Genomic DNA, 16,550 nt, shown 5'->3' with positions numbered 1-16,550 from the left:
GAGCATCTTTGCAAAGAGAGGCTGGCACCATGACCCGTGGAGATGCGCCATCCGTGGCCAGAAGAACAACACCATCACGGACAGACAGACGAAGGCACAAGGCATGGTAGTTGCGAAGGGGATCCGATGGCCAGCCCTTGGTCCTGTCCGGCCAATCCCGTTGAACAAAACCGATCACCCGACGCAGGACCGGGTCCCGCGCAGTAGCCAACGCAACCTGCGAACCTGTAAGTGGAAAACCCTCGACCGCACGACGTTCTTCCTCATCAAAGTGGAAACAGAGGAGTTCATCACGATCGAAAACCGGGTCGGGGCCCATCGGCAATCACGACAATGCGTCAGTGTTGGCGTGCTGGGCCGTGGGATGATAGTGAATCTCATAATGAAAACGAGACAAGTATAAGGCCCAACGTTGCAGGCGGTGAGCTGCCTTATCCGGAAGCGACGCCGATGGGCTCAACAGGGAGACCAGCGGATTGTGGTCGGCGATAAGGTGAAACTTAGAACCATACAAAAAAAACGCTGAACTTTTTAGAGCATAAATGATGGCGAGCGCCTCCTTTTCAATTTGAGAGTAACGACGTTGCGCCTCGTTGAGGGTCTTGGAAGCATAGGCGATGGGTTGTTCCGACCCATCCTCATACCAATGGGCGAGAACAGCCCCTAGGCCATACTGTGATGTGTCAGTCACCAGAACCAAGTGCTGACCTGGACGGAATGTGGCAACACAAGGCGCCGACTGCAAATGAGCCTTCAGGTGGACAAATGCCTGCTCACACCCGTCGGACCAACAGAAGGGGACGTTTTTGCATAACAGCTGATGCAGAGGATAAGCTACCGCCGCTGTGGATGGAATGAATTTGTGATAATAAGCAATCTTGCCTAGAAACGCCTGAAGTTCTTTGACCGTAGATGGCCGGGATAGAGCGTTAAGGGCCGCAACGTGCTGATGTAGAGGACGTATACCCTCACGGGACAAGTGGAAACCAAGATACACAATGGAGGGTTGGAAGAACTTTGACTTGTCCAGATTGCACCTCAACCCAGCCGAATGCAAAATCCAAAACAGTGAACGCAAATTACGAAGGTGCTCCTCAGTGGAGGCCCCCGTGACAACAATGTCATCCAGATAGTTTATGCAGCTGGGAACGGAAGCCGTGAGCTGTTCCAAAAAGCGCTGAAAAATGGCTAGTGCACTAGCAACGCCAAATGGTAACCGCTGGTACTGATACAACCCACAAGGAGTGTTGATAACGAGAAATTCCTTGGAACTAGCGTCCAACAGCAACTGGTGGTACGCCTCTGATAAGTCAAGTTTGGAAAAGAACTGGCCCCCAGCAAGCTTGGTAAACAACTCCTCAGGACGGGGAAGAGGATAAGTGTCAATGAGGCTCTGAGTATTGACAGTGGCTTTAAAATCACCACACAATCGCAGACTCCCGTTTGGTTTAGAAACCACCACGTTCGGCGATGCCCATTCGCTGGAGGTAACCGAAAGGAGAATCCCTGAAGCTGTTAACCTGTCTAGCTCAGCCTTGACAGGTGCACGCAACGCCACTGGAATAGGGCGTGCCCAGAAAAACTTAAGCGAGCCGTAGGTTTAAGAGTAATGTGGGCTTCAAAATCCTTGGCACAACCCAGACCAGCAGAGAACACGGACGAAAATTCAGAACACAATCCATCCAGCTGTTGATAAGGAATATCCTCAGATATGAGGTGCACATCATCATCAATGGAGAACCCGAACAACTGGAAAGCATCATAACCGAACAGGTTTTCAGTGCCCGCATGATTCACCACATAAAACGTGAGGGGCCGAACAACAGACTTGTAGGCAGTGGAAGCATCAAACTGACCCATGATAGGAATTTTCTGTTTATTATAAGTCCTCAGATTTCGCGTAACTGGAGACAAAGGAGGGGAGCCCAACGCCAAATACGTGCAAGAATTAATGAGAGTTACTGCAGAGCCAGTGTCCACTTGCATGCGGATGTCTTTATCCAGAACACGAACAGTAACAAACAACTTATTTGTTTGAGAAAGCACACAGTGAACATCCATGTCCGACGCCTCGTCCTCGTCGACAGGAACTTTAGGGGACTGACACACAGAAGCAATGAGGCCTTCTTTCCTACATGAATTACACGTGGCCCAACGTTTTGGACACGCTGCCCTGTCGTGCTGTACAAAACAACGGGGGCAAGAAGGAAGTGCGGAACGAACCGACTTCTGTGGTTGCTTGTTTCGCTGCGAGCGTTGCAGCCCAACCCGATGTTGTTGACGCGAGTGAACCGAGCCACATCGTCGTTCTCCTGTGAAACAGGCAAATTGCCCTTGTCGAGAGTTGACTGTACAGCGCCTACATCACACCACGCGTCTATTTGCGCGCCAGCAGCGTGAGACACTTCAAAGGATTGAGCGATGCTTAGAACTTCCGACAACGACAGGTTTGGCAGTTGTAGGGCACGTTGCCGAACTTCTTTATCAGGAGCAAGCCATAGAATAGCATCCCTAACCATTGAATCAGCATAAGACCGTGTAGTTCCGCCGCCCAAGCCCGGTAAGATTGATGGAGCTGTTTACGACACCGGTAGAACGCCACGCGGGTGGCAACGACGTGGGTGTTTTTTTGATAATAGTCAGACAATAAGTCACACATTTCTTGGAAGGACAGGGAGGCAGGTTCCCGCAGAGGGGCTAACTGAGATAGCAACTGATAGATCCGAGGGGAAATCCAAGATAGAAATAACGACTTACACATAGGAGCGTCAACAATGTCGAAAGCCAAGAAGTGTTGCCACAAACGCTTCTCATAATCCTCCCAGTCTTCAGCGGCCTCATCGTAAGGAGGGAATGGAGGCGGAGAAGAGGAAGACAGGCGATGAGTAAGCGACGTCGACAACGCCTGAATCGCTGCCGTCAGCTGTGTTTGTTGAGCCTGAATAGTAGCCACCAGCTGTGTTTGTTGTTCAATGAGCACTTGCATAAGCTGTTCCATGTCTGCCCCATCACGAACACACAAATCCACAACGCAGTGAAAATATCCGACCTCGTCGCCAAAAAGTGTTACAACCTTTAATCACAATAATTCCGTAGATATTCAACACTCTCTCTTAGAAACAATAGCTGATCACATGATTACAACTCAGTCTCTCGTATTCGACTGCCGTGCCGTGACATGCGGCCGGCGCCGTTCGTAACTAGGTGGCGCTCCTGCGCTCAGCCGATTTGCGGAGCGCCTCTATCGCCGTTTGCGCGTACTGTCATGGCGGCACTGTTAAATGTTGTGGCACTGTCACAACAAGAGCTATTAGGTATTTGTGTCTATGAGAATGGTTTGAAAAGTTCTTGGAATCACCACGAGAGATCAGCACTAGCATAATGAGTTGTTCATATGATACTCATTGGACTGTTGCCTGTAAACATGTGCTATATCAGAGCTCTTGAAAGAGAGCTGTAGCAGTGACATGTCTCTGTTGTTGTTCCTGTGTAGTGATTTGCAAAGATGGAAAAAAAAATCGAGATTCGAGCAATGATTAACTACTTTGTAAAGAAAAGTATGAAATCAAAGGTCATTCATGCCAATTTCCAGAATACACTGGGGGACTCTGCTCCTTCATATTCAACTGTTGCCCAGTGGACAAATGAATTTAAATTTGGTCAGGAGAGCTTACCATTGCAAAAGTGCACACAATGGTCATGGAGGATCACCAGCTGAAAGTGCATGAAATTGCTCATGCTTGCCAGATGTCATCTGAAAGGGTATATCACATATTAATTGAAGAACTAGAAATGAAAAAAATTATTTGCAAGATGGGTGCCACGACTCTTGACACTGGATCAATAACGCATGAGAATGGACATATCGGGACAATGTTTGGCCCATTTTAGGAGAAATGAACAAGATTTATTGTGCTGGTTTGTGACCACAGATGAGACTTGGCTGCAATGCACGAAAAAGACCAGGTTTAGCAAGGAAGAAAGTCATTTTCCATCAAGACAATGTGTGCCTGCACACAAGTGCCATCACCATGGCAAAATCACATGAACTAAGGTATGAATTGTTGCCACACCCACCTTAGTCACCTGATATGGAAGTCACAGACTTCCATTTCTTCCCAAAACTGAAAATTTTCCTTGGTGGACGAAGATTCACTTCAAATGAAGAATTGATAGAGTTGACAACTATTTTGCAGGGCTGGAAGAAACTAATTTTTGAGGTGGTATCAAGGCACTGGAACATCGTTGGACCAAGTGCCGTAAGTAAGTGATGTAAGAACTTTTTTTTTCTATTCCATTCCAAGAACTTTTCGAACCTCCCTCATAAATCAAAACTGTTTGTTTAAAAACCCTCATTCTCCTCTTCTCCATAAGAATCTTATCTTTTTCCAATAACTTCCTGTTAAAAAAATTATTTGTAATGAAAGTTCTTATATTCAAGAATGTTCTGGTCTTAACTTGTTATTGTTCCCAAAATTCAATCCGTTAGTTTTCTAATCCTGATTTTTTTTTTTTTTTTTTTTTTTTTTTGTACCAAAAATACCCACTTCAAAAAGAAGAATCTGTTAGATTCCTAATTATTCAATTTGAAAAATTTCAATTTTTAAAAAGTTTTGGTGGACTCTGTGAATCCCCAGTGAAGTAGAAATTGGTTTCACAAGATACTTCCTATAGTTTTGTCAATTTTCTTGTTATCCAGCTCATACTTATTTATAGCTTTCTCTTTTGTCCATTATAATTTTTGTACTCTTAATTATGGTATCCTTTGTGTTAATAATTAAAATATAATGACAAATGTTATGTAAATACATAAAATTGCAACCAGTCGTTTTTTTAAAAAATAGTTATTTATTCCACGAACCAGTTTTCAGATGTTTTCAGGCTCATCTTCAGATAGTGTGTAGGAGGTTACATAGCTGTTTCAAATCATGATGCTGGGAGCTGGCTTTGTGGCAAGAAGATGAAACAAGAAGATGAAACATGTTCCATCCAGAGTCAGCACCCAGCATTACACTCTGAAATAGCTAAGCAACATCCTGTACACCATTGAAGATGGTCCTGAAAAGGTTCAACAACTGGTTCATGAAATAAATAACTATTTCAAAAATTAACTTGTTGTCGTTTTATGTATTTATCTTGAATGAAGAGTCATAGGTTTATAAACATCCGTAATGGGCAAGCTTAACAAATTTTATTTTTTATTCTTACATGTTTACAAAGGTGTGTGATGCACAATCCCAAAAGTAGTCCTTGGTCAGCTGTCAAAAAGTACATTAGCAGTAGCCATTAATAAAATTGATATTTGCTTGTTGTTATCAGTCAGTCAGCAGGTCATCCAAAAAGTGAACATCTTTGTGTCATTTATTTCATTTACATTATATAATCAGTTCATAACACAAATTAAAAAATTACTATACACAGTGACTATGTAAACAAAATCAACATCATGCTATTTGACAGATAAAACTCAATAGTGAAAGTGTAATGCAAATATATTGCCACTCTGTCAAATCACAGTATAAAGGATATGCTGACCTGTGACCTATAAACTACATATATCCATGAATACAATCTGATCATAAAAATATTATTAGTGGCAATAAATGTGAATAGGTATCCAGCTGACTAATATTGCATTGTATTCATTATATAAGCAGTTGTGACTTAATCATTTTATAGCAAGCAGCCAGACACTGTGTGCATCACTGCATAGTTTACAGTTAAAATTCCAAGAATGTATGTTCCTAGAAGAGTCAACTAACATTTATAACATATATAAATTTTGGAAAAAGACCATGTAGGCAAGATTGGAGAGAGTCAAATTCACTCAAAGACTTAACGACAATTGTTACTTGACGAACTATTCGTGACTGCAACACGAAAGGGAGAAGTGATTGTGGTACACACATACTCTCCAGCACACACCTAAATCAACTTGCAGAGTGTAGCAATAAATGCCTACTATATAAAACGTGAGAAAAAAAGGAATTGGTAAAAAAGTAATGCTAATGACTTTAGATATTCCTGAAATTTAACTGACATCCTTGTTCCCCCATTTCACTGAGAGAATATCTTACTCTTTCATGTCTGCTTGAAAAGGGATACACTATGCCCAATATTACTTTGAATCTGTTTTGAGAATTATGTTCCCTATTGGCATACGTAATTATCTTTCTTCGTCTAAGAATATTTTGTACAGTCTTACAGTATTGTCTGTAATGAGAAACTTTGGGCAGCTCTTTACTGAACCACAATCTTTGATATTCAAAATGCGTCCTTTCAAACCTGCAAATGAAGACTCCAGGATAAATTGCTTTGTGAACATCCTGCAAGAACAGTTTGCAGGAATATAAAATTACTGTCAGAAAATCAAAACAATGCATGTGGATAATTTGTTTCACACATCACATCTCAGCTGGGAGGTAGATATATTTTGCTTCAAGACAAGGGCAGTAGTAGTGTGACTGTTCTGTGGTTGCAACTGTTAGACGAAACAAGATCCCATACACACCTAACTTCAATCAATTTCCTTTAGTTTTTCCAAGAATTTTATGGAAGCCTGTACCAATTTGTGATAACCACTCTTCCTTCTTCATGTGCAATTACTCACTTGTAATTAAGAGGAAAAACATCTTTCTTTGGACCATTAATTCTTCTCTTCACCTCTGATGAAGGAGCAACAGCGAGAATGACCAAATCCTAAGATTTCTAATCAGCCTCCCAGTCGAATTAGTAGGACCATGCTTTGCCAGCAGTTTCAGTTCCAAATATCGATTTTAAACAGCAAACATCAAACTTGATGGCTGATTTTGGCGACTCTGTAGGAATGAGCATTAACAAACTTATAAGGCCAATGTGTATATGGGTAGGTGCATGTGCATCATTGTTATCTATCTGCCTTCCCTTCTACTCAGTAGGTGTTCCTTAGTGCTTCAACACTGAGACTGGAGATGGGGCAGGGGCTGAAATTCTGTTGTTTTTCCTCTTCTGTGGGATGCTCTTGGAGGCCTCCACTCTCCTAACTAATCTCTTGGTAGTTCTGGATGAAAGATCAGTTATATAAGTCAACACATCTTGCATATGTTCTGTGTGGCCCATCATTGTGAGTTGTGACACACCACAATCAGTTGGCGTGTTTCTCTGTGGCATGGATACATGAAAAATTGGCTTCATAAGGAGGATGAGGGACTGGGGAGATGGGCAGGGGTGTACAACCGCTAAGAGCTTGGTCTTACATCACCACTTTACCCACCTAACTGTGTCTTCACTTACTGCTGACCAACTCCTCATCTGCTTTACTTCTTTCGTCAATAGCGACTTTTTCACCTGTTACACCAGTTGCATCCTCCTCACTCTAACACCTGGCTAAGAGCGCACTGAGATACATTATCTTCTCTCTTTTCTGAAGTACTTCTCCACTAACGTACAAGCAAGCATGAATCTAGGGTTTGTTACCATCTCACTGTCTCTGCACTCCCCTGCTGCCCCCTCCCCACCTCCTGAAATATTGAATATAGCCAGGAATCTTGAAAAGCATTTGTCCAATAATTTGAACACAGATCTGCATACTACAGCTATGCAATTGTGTTGGTTGGTTGTTTTTGGGGATGGAGACCAGACAGCGTGGTCATCGGTCTCATCAGATTAGGGAAGGATGGGGAAGGACGTTGGCCGTGCCCTTTCAGAGGAACCATCCCGGCATTTGCCTGGAGTGATTTAGGGAAATCACGGAAAACCCAAATCAGGATGGCCGGACTCGGGATTGAACTGTCGTCCTCCCGAATGCGAGTCCAGTGTCTAACCACTGCGTCACTTTGCTCGTTTGCAATTTTGTGTGAATGAGGGGAATGCTGCATCTTACAGTCTACTTCTACAGTAACAGAACAGCAGTGGTCAAGGAAGTACTGTTTCAATTTCACATTAAAAATGTGCATCTTTGGCATCTCTTTCAAGTATGATGTGTTGTTACAATTCATGAGGTCAGTAGGATATAAAACAAAGCAGGGGAGATATACTGAGATTTTTAAATATTAATCCACATTTGTCTCTATACTTGAGCTTAATAGTTTCCAGAAAAAAAAGGATTTGTTATTGAGCTTTTTTCCTGCTTCTATAATCCAAAAACTTATGCAAAATATGATGAGAAGAAAACCCGATGGTAAAATGCTGTTGCAAGATGAAGCAAAACGTTTAAAATTAAATTATCCATAACAGCTAAACTCACTAACACAGTGAGCTTCACATAACATTTAATAACTACAGTATTTAATCATTACAAACTATCTTTATCCAATATTTATTTACTGTTTCTACATGTATTGTGGTTAAAAGTCAATTCTCCAACACTATATTCAAGTTTTAGTGGTACATCAGCTTCAATTTGTTATCTTTGAGATGCAAGGTTTGCTTCGTCAGGTGTGATTTGATATAAAATTAACTTCATTACAGGATGCGGTTTGTTACTAGCTAGAGTATGGTATTGGCCGCCTCCTTGAAATCTGAGTTACAGTGGCAGACTGATCTGTGCTGTAGCACGAAGTCTGGGTTAATACACCTACACCACGCGCTTCACAATGGACTGCTGAGTGTAGAATGTGGATGTAGATTTAGATGTATATGGTGATAGTCTTGGTGTGAGTTAAAAAAAAATGTAAATGACAAATAAATGTTCTGGTAAAAGATTGACCAGTAGCGCAGCTTGTGTTTACGTTCATTCCTTCATAAAAAGTAAAACTGCAACGGAAATTCTAAACACACATCTTGGAAAATACTTTGATGAATATTATTTACATACATCGTACACAAAACAGCCGTTCAAAAAAAAAAAAAAAAAAAAAAAAAAAATCAGAGGGGTAAACTATGCAACTTTCATCCTGTTACGACTTCGGTGTCATTATTCCTTATCTTAACCTAAAAATTACTAACATCCCTAATTGAAATACAGTAATAATCATTATGATCACGATTTTACGTGGAAGTAATGTTTTCCAGAAGCAAATGCGTCCGTTTTAAATTATATGAATCCATGCCGATTTACGTCTGCTGTCAGTAACATTTTATGCAAATTCCAAACTAATCGGCTGGTCGAGTGTGGGGGTCAGGCATGAGACACAATACTCAACAAGCATGCACATAAAATCGCTTTTTCTTTGCTTAGTTGATACCAAAAAAAACACCTGTTAATTAAAAACCAACTCTTTTTTAAATTTTTGTTGTTATCTCAAGGCGTAAACAAGACACTCTCGCGCGCTCGATTGGTATTTCTCCCTCCACTAGACCTTTGACGTAGTAGTTGCAACGTCTGCTGCAAGTCTGCTTCTCGTGGTTGTGCTTGTGTAGACCCCTTCAACACGGGGCTAACAAATGTCGTGTGAAGGAATTATTCAGTCTCAGAAAGACAGCGGGCAAATTGAAGACGCCAATGCAAAGACAGAAGACAGTGGAGCATACTTTCAAATAAACTTGAATTACAAGTGTACAGATATTTGCCAGGACGTTGATTTTAATAACCAAGATGTCTCGTCTCCACTCATCAATATACAGAATGTGCGTTTAATTCCGACAAATTCGCCTGAGCAAGAAAATTCTGAATGTAAAACCGCCGAATTACTGGTTCAGGATACCGGTAGTTGTTCTGGTGATGTATGGTTGAAATCGAACGTGGCGAATGATATTGACTGTCTTCTGAGGAGTGAATCTACAGAAACCGGCTGTAGATTAAGCGTAGAGAGTAATAATACTGCTCATGCAGACCTTACTCGTAAAAAGTATGTTGTCACGACATCATCAGATGGACTTTTGTCATTCGATCTGCTTGCAGATTTACCAGAAAATACAGAAACTCCTAGCAATAGTCAAAACAACAGTGATAGAATTTTGACTTTACCTGAAGATGATGCAGGCTCGGTTACGACATTATTGGAAAGAGGCGATGACTTAGAGCAGGGAAGACTGACAATACCGGACAGAAAAAAGCGTAGAAGCGACTTAGATAATTCATCTGTGCAGATTGTTGCCCTTTCGTTATCCGATACAGGAAGCGAATGTTCAGAGGAATCTTATGCGAAAGAGAAAAGCATAGTTAAAGACTTGAATTGTAAAATTGCCTTCCAGGACGTGTTGAAGGACAAACTCGAATGCCAAAATGGCCCTGTTTGCAGGAAATACGGAACAGAATTTGATACTTCTAAAGATATAGAAGATTTGTCGGAATTTAATTTGTTTACGTTTCCTGTCGATTCAGTATTTCAGATTGATGCTAATGATGACGTTAATAATTTGCACGTTTCATCTGATCACGAGGAAGATGAAAACATAACATTAGAGAAAGTCGAAACAGAAGTAACTGAAACGTGTGAGGCACAACCGATTACAATACTCACATCCTCATTGTCAAGTAATGAAATTTCCAATACGCAGGACGAGCACGCGAAGAATTTGGACATCGTCGAAGGTGAAGAGAACTTTGTTGCCTTTAGTACGACAGCTCAAGCGTCTCGGGAGCGAAAATCGCATAAGCAAGCCACTATTTCATCACAGAGAATGCTATCAGAAAATGTACGTTTTCCCAGGAAGAAGACAGTAGTTGCAATTTCTACAGATAATACCAAAAATGCTGCAAACATTCCGGTAGTTATTGACACTTCTTGTGAGGAACAAGTTTGTACAGGAAAATCAGCGAAGTTATTAGACGTTGTCTCACTGTGGAATACCGAAAAAGCAAATAGTTCTGTACGGCTCAAACGAAGTAATACAGGACACTCTCCGAATGATGAATATCCTGTACAGCGTCCCACAGAAGTAGAAAGTAGTAGTAGTAGTAGTAGTAGTGGTGGTGGTGGTGTGTTGAAGACCTGCAGCAAATCTGCACATACTGAAGATTCAAAACCTGGTGAGTCTTAAAAACTTATTTTTCATTGTTATGGGACAGCAGCTGACACTACAGAAAGACATTGTACAGAAGTATTATTCCGGAGGTATACTACCTTTGAAGTTCCAATGGGACAGCTGAATTAAGAGGAATAGGTGGGGGTTGGGAGGGGAGGGGGCTGATTGTCACTACATTGTCCTGCAGGGTTGTGTCAACAAAGGAACCATTTTAAACTGAAATGGTTAGAAGACCACTGATAAACTTTCTCTAGGTAGCCTAGATATTATTATGTTAGTTAATTTATAATTATTTAAAAAAAATAAAGTATGGGAGACCAGTGTACCTAGGGCCAACTTTTTATGATCGCTTACAAAAAATAAACAGCGTACTACTTCACAGTGGTTTTTCTGTACAGATTTTAAAATTTTTACTTAACTAAAATGTCTCTTTTAAAAAAAGTTGCCCATTTCCTTGCATGTGGCCCTAGGTTCAAGGTGGATTGTACCAAGGGCCTTACATATTTGTATCTAAGGCCACAACCATGTACCTACAGCCACAGTTCAATTTTTACTTTAATTATAATTTTTATACTCTTAGGCAAAGGCAAAATGTAATAAAGTTACTACTCAAACAGACTTTATTTGTAACAGAAATTTAAAAGATCACTTGTTAGTGCAGCTTCTGAAAGTTATCTTAAGACAATTGAACCACAAAAAAAGAAAATAACTGAGACATCATTAATTCTGTCTTATACCTTATGGGTATAAATTTAAAATCTGCACCTCGTATTGTAGTAAAGTTGATTCAGTGAAGTCCAGTAATCAATTTTACATTATATTTAATATTAAAATTTGATAGATTTACTGCAAATGTTAAGCACAAACACTGGAAAATATATTTCTATCATCTGTGTTTGCAGGTGGGGACATTCAGCTGCCAAATAATTGTTAAAATTCGAGGTGAACATTCAGCTTCGCTACTAGTTTTGGTCAAATGACCATTATCAAGCATAAGCTGGCATAAACAGTTGGCAATGATGCAGGCTTCGCTCTTGGACACAGTAATTATTGTAAAAAAACTTTTTACTGCTGTGATGGGCTCAAAAGAGCAGATTACTCTTATTATGGTATAACTTTCCAGCTGTTTATATCAGCTTATGCTTGATAATGGTCATTTGACAGAAACTAGAAGTGGGGAGAATTGTGCAAAATAAAGGAGAGCGGGGGGTATGTTAGTGTTTTTCCTGTATTTGAGCAATTCTCTTTTCCTCACGCTTGATATTTTGATCCCTGTTGTTATCCATAGCTTTGCTTTCTTAGTTGTGCCTCTTATTTCTTGTGTTTTGAGACGGAATGCAATTTCAGTGTAATCAATGAAGATGATAGAGAATATCTCAAACTTTTTGTTGGTGTCATATATTTGCAAAACTTCTTCCCATAAAATTTAACAATATATATATCACCAATTGGCCAGATGCCGGTTGATTTATTGATTCACCCCATAAATCTTTCCAGAATGTGGGATACAGAACATACATACACATACACACAGATACATGTATTTTAGATTTATCAACAAAGGTTCTTGCAGTACCTGCACTGTCTTGTTTCAAGTCTTTTGTATCTTAAATGATCTAGAAATTCTGCTACTGAATGGAACCAATGATCCAATAAGAATGCTTTTAGGGTTTTCAAAAGAGTAAGAATGATGATATGTCTTTTACTTTTTACGGAAGATTTGTAAATTTGTATATAGCGCTGTTTACTGTGGAGGTTTTATAGGTTGATTTCCTTATTGACTGGATGTGAAACTTTTCCTTTTGTCTTGTATCATTTTTATGGACACTAAAATTTTCATTTAGAGCTTTTAAATTCTTTGTATTATATATACAGATTTCTAGTATATACATACAGGGAAGAGGGAGAATTGATGACTTTTGAAAGAGGGGTTTGCAAGAATCTGTTTGTCAAGCATGTTGCATTGCTGTTACAGTTCTTTTTTGAGTTATGATGATGACTGAACTAGGTGGTGTATTACCCCAGAATATAATTCTGTACAGTAGGATGCTATGGAATTGGGCACAGTAGGCAGTTCGGACAGAGCTATAACTTGCTTTGACAAAGTGTAAACACAGACTGTAACACATTTTATTTAGTGTTTGTTTAATTTTGTTCATATGTGTGTGCCGTTTGAAGCAATAAGCCTAAAAACTTTGTTTCTAGAAAAGATGAAATTTTGTCGGAGTTTCTTGTCGAACTGTTGCAGCATGCATCACCTTTTAAAAGAAATTTAGAAATGTTTTTTTGGGTGTTTATCATAAGTTTATTCTCTTCAAACCATCTATTTAGCTGCTCTGTAGTGTTACTAACAGCTGTTTGAAGCTGACTTGGGGTATTTCCTGTAATTAGGACGCTTATGTCATCTGCAAAAAATAGTGTTTGTTTGTGACTCAGTGTTGAGGTCTAGATCATTTATATACAGGGGAAAGAGGATTGGCCCAAGAATGGATCCCAGAAGGACTCCTTTATTTAGAACTTCTGCATCTGAGACTCATATCCTGGTGTTTTCCTTTAGATAATGTTTTATTTGTATTTTTTGTTTCTGTTCGTCAAGTACAAAGTGAACCATTTTAGTGCAGTGCCTCTAACGCCATATACTTGGAGATTTTCCAAAAGTATGTTGTAGTCCAGTACGTCAAAGGCTTTACCTAAGTCTAAAAAAATGCCAGTGGCTCTTTGTTTTTTGTCTATTGCTTGCAGGGCATTTTCTACAAAATCATAGATTGCACTGGTTGTTGATTTATTTTTTCTGAATCCATGCTTGTTTTTCTCTAAGAATTTCATTAACCTATTGTACATTACTTTTTCTATGATTTTACTAAAGCCTGATAATAATGACACTGGTCTATAGTTTTATATATTTGTTTCATCTCTTTTCTTATGGATGGGGACCACTTTAGCAATTTTTAAACTTGTCTGGAAATGTGGCTGTCAGAAAAGATGAATTTACCGTATCTGCAAGAGGAAGTGAAATGTTTTTAATACATTGCTTTATGATGTAATCAGGATTACCATCAATCCCTGATGATATTTTCGTATGAGCTGATGCCACACTGATGATTTCATCTGGGGTTGTTCCATCAATGTAGATTGAAGAGGAACATGAGTGCACTTTGTTTTTCTGTTTCTTTCTAGTATATTTTATCAATGACTATTAAATTATTTGTGATCTCTGCAAAGCAACCCTTAAAAAGATTTGCGATGTGTTGGGAATCCGTTATACTCTTGTTCTCATGGCTGAGAGTGATATTTTCCATTTTATGTGACACTTTATTTGCTTCTGTCTTTATGACTGTCCATACTGCTTGGCCTTTATTTTCTGATTCTGTTATGAACTTATCATTGGCCATTTTTTGCCTGTTGTATCACTCTTCTGTAGATTTGGATGTACTTCTGTATGTAACTGTTTAGAAGAGGGGGGGGGGGGGGGTACGTTAGTGTTTTTCCTGTATTTGAGTAATTCTCTTTCCCTCACTCTTGATATTTTGATCCCTGTTGTTATCCATAGCTTTGCTTTCTTAGTTGTGCCTCTTATTTCTTGTGTTTTGAGAAGCAATTTCAATGTAATCAATGAAGATGGTAGAGAATTTCTCAAACTTTTTGTTGGTGTCATCTATTTGCAAAACTTCTTTCCACCTTTCTTCTGATATTAGGGAGTTGAATGTTTCTTATTGTTTGTACAAAACTGTCTTGCTGGTATAGTTCTTTTATAATTCTGGTTGGGAAGTAAGTGGCTTTGGATGGTGATAACTTGAGCTTCGTAATCACTAAGGCTTGTATTACATATGAAAACAAAGTTGACACTTGGCACTGTGGTTGCTGGGAGCGACTGTAAAGGCATTTCCCATTTACAGTTGCAGCCATCGGCCACTGCGCCAAGTGCCAACTTTGTTTGCATGAGTAATACTTATACATTTTGCAGTACAATTTTTATTCACAAATATGTTATCCAAGGTAGTAGCAGTAGTTTTTTTGATTCTTGTTGGGATTGTTATAGTCTGTTTTAAGTTGGAAGTATCTGTGAGGTTGAGCAATAGTTCTTTCCTTTTGCTGGTTCCAAGAAAATCAATGTTGAAGTCCCCACAAAGCACTATTGATTTTTTAACTAGATGAAACCTGTTTAGTACATATTCAAGCTTATTTAAAAATGAGTCAAAATTTCCATTTGGAGAGCCATAAATACATGCTACAAAGTCTCTTTCTGCACTGAGATGTTAAAATATAAATCAATCAATAAGTTTTAACTCGTGCTTGATGAAAATTGTGGTACCTCCATTTTTATTGCTGTTTCTACAGAAATAATTTTCTAGTGCATATCCTGGTATAGCAAAAGAGTCCATTTGGTCATTATTTAGCCTGTATTCTGTAATGCACAGAGCATTAATGCAGTTAAGTTCTGCATTTAGTTGTTGTTGTGGTCTTCAGTCCTGAGACTGGTTTGATGCAGCTCTCCATGCTACTCTATCCTGTGCAAGCCTCTTCATCTCCCAGTACCCACTGCAACCTACATCCTTCTTAATCTGCTTAGTGTATTCATCTCTTGGTCTCCCTCTATGACTTTTATCCTCGACGCTGCCCTCCAATGCTAAATTTGTGATCCCTTGATGCCTCAAAACATGTCCTACCAACCGGTCCCTTCTTTTTGTCAAGTTGTGCCACAAACTCCTCTTCTCCCCAATTCTATTCAATACCTTCTCATTAGTTATGTGATCTACCCATCAAGCTCTCTATATCTAAAACTTTGTTTGTTATTGACTGAATATTTTGATGGCAAAGATGTTTGTTGCTGTAATTTATTTGATTACCAGTACTGGGATTTACATTAATGTAATTGCGATTCGTAAGGGCATTTTTATTATGCCAATCCACAAAATTTTGATTTTTTTCTGTTGAATAGTACCATATACTTCTACATTCACTGAAAAGGAGAGCTTCCACTTTTAGGCTGAATGGATTTTATAAACAATTGAAATTTTTGCCATAGATAAAACCCGTTTTATTACCGCGTAAAAGGCTCAAAAAAATGGAAACCTAACCTTGTTTAACATAATTTTAGTTTTGAAAGATGAGTAAGACTCTGCAATCTACCAGTCACACAGTCATACACACAAGCCACAAACATCCCCCTTCTCTGGTTGTGAATCTGAATATTATCCTGCTGTTTCTGAGGTGTTGGCCGAATGAACGAAATTTCTTCTTTCTTCCTCTTTAAAGTGTGTGCAATATGAGTTTGCCCATCACTTTGTGTCCAAAACTGTGTCTTCTGAATTCCTTTCACAGGAGTAGTTTGTTTGGACCATTCTTATTTTTTTCTGCTCACGGAATTCTATGATTTCCTCTTTGCTAAAAGAATGAGGGCTGTAGATGTGTAAGATTTCATGACTTTTATAAAATCCTAAGCTTTCTGAATCACAGATGTATTTGGTCTGGAAAGATTGTTTTGTAGCGTGGTGCTTCAGCAGGCCTCCTACACCATCACAAGGCCCTTCCCCATGACCAGTAGCACTGTATACCCAATCAGTCAGCACAAGTGACTTACTCAATCCAAACAGCTGGTAACGATTTTTAAAATGACTAGGAGCAGTATCAGAAATAATGATGATCTTCTCTGCCCCTGTTTG

General features: G+C 39.5%; 1 protein-coding gene across 3 annotated transcripts in view; it reads left to right on the top strand.

Annotated features, from left to right (window-relative positions):
• Positions 1-9,276: 9,276 nt before the first annotated feature.
• Positions 9,277-16,550, top strand: part of LOC126272379 (uncharacterized) — a 136,957-nt gene continuing 129,683 nt past the window's right edge. For 2 of the 3 annotated variants that reach the window (XM_049975194.1, XM_049975192.1), the window contains exon 1: positions 9,277-10,891. In XM_049975194.1, coding sequence (XP_049831151.1) covers positions 9,364-10,891 — 1,528 coding nt within the window. In that variant the 5' untranslated portion in view covers positions 9,277-9,363. The remainder of the gene's footprint in view (positions 10,892-16,550) is intronic. The other variant, XM_049975193.1, reaches the window with a different exon arrangement.

Source organism: Schistocerca gregaria, chromosome 5 (genome assembly GCF_023897955.1).
Source record: "Schistocerca gregaria isolate iqSchGreg1 chromosome 5, iqSchGreg1.2, whole genome shotgun sequence".
In the NCBI taxonomy this organism is placed as follows: Eukaryota; Metazoa; Arthropoda; class Insecta; order Orthoptera; family Acrididae; genus Schistocerca; species Schistocerca gregaria.
Note: the sequence above shows the minus strand (reverse complement) of the source record. Positions and strands in the feature narration are given on the sequence as shown.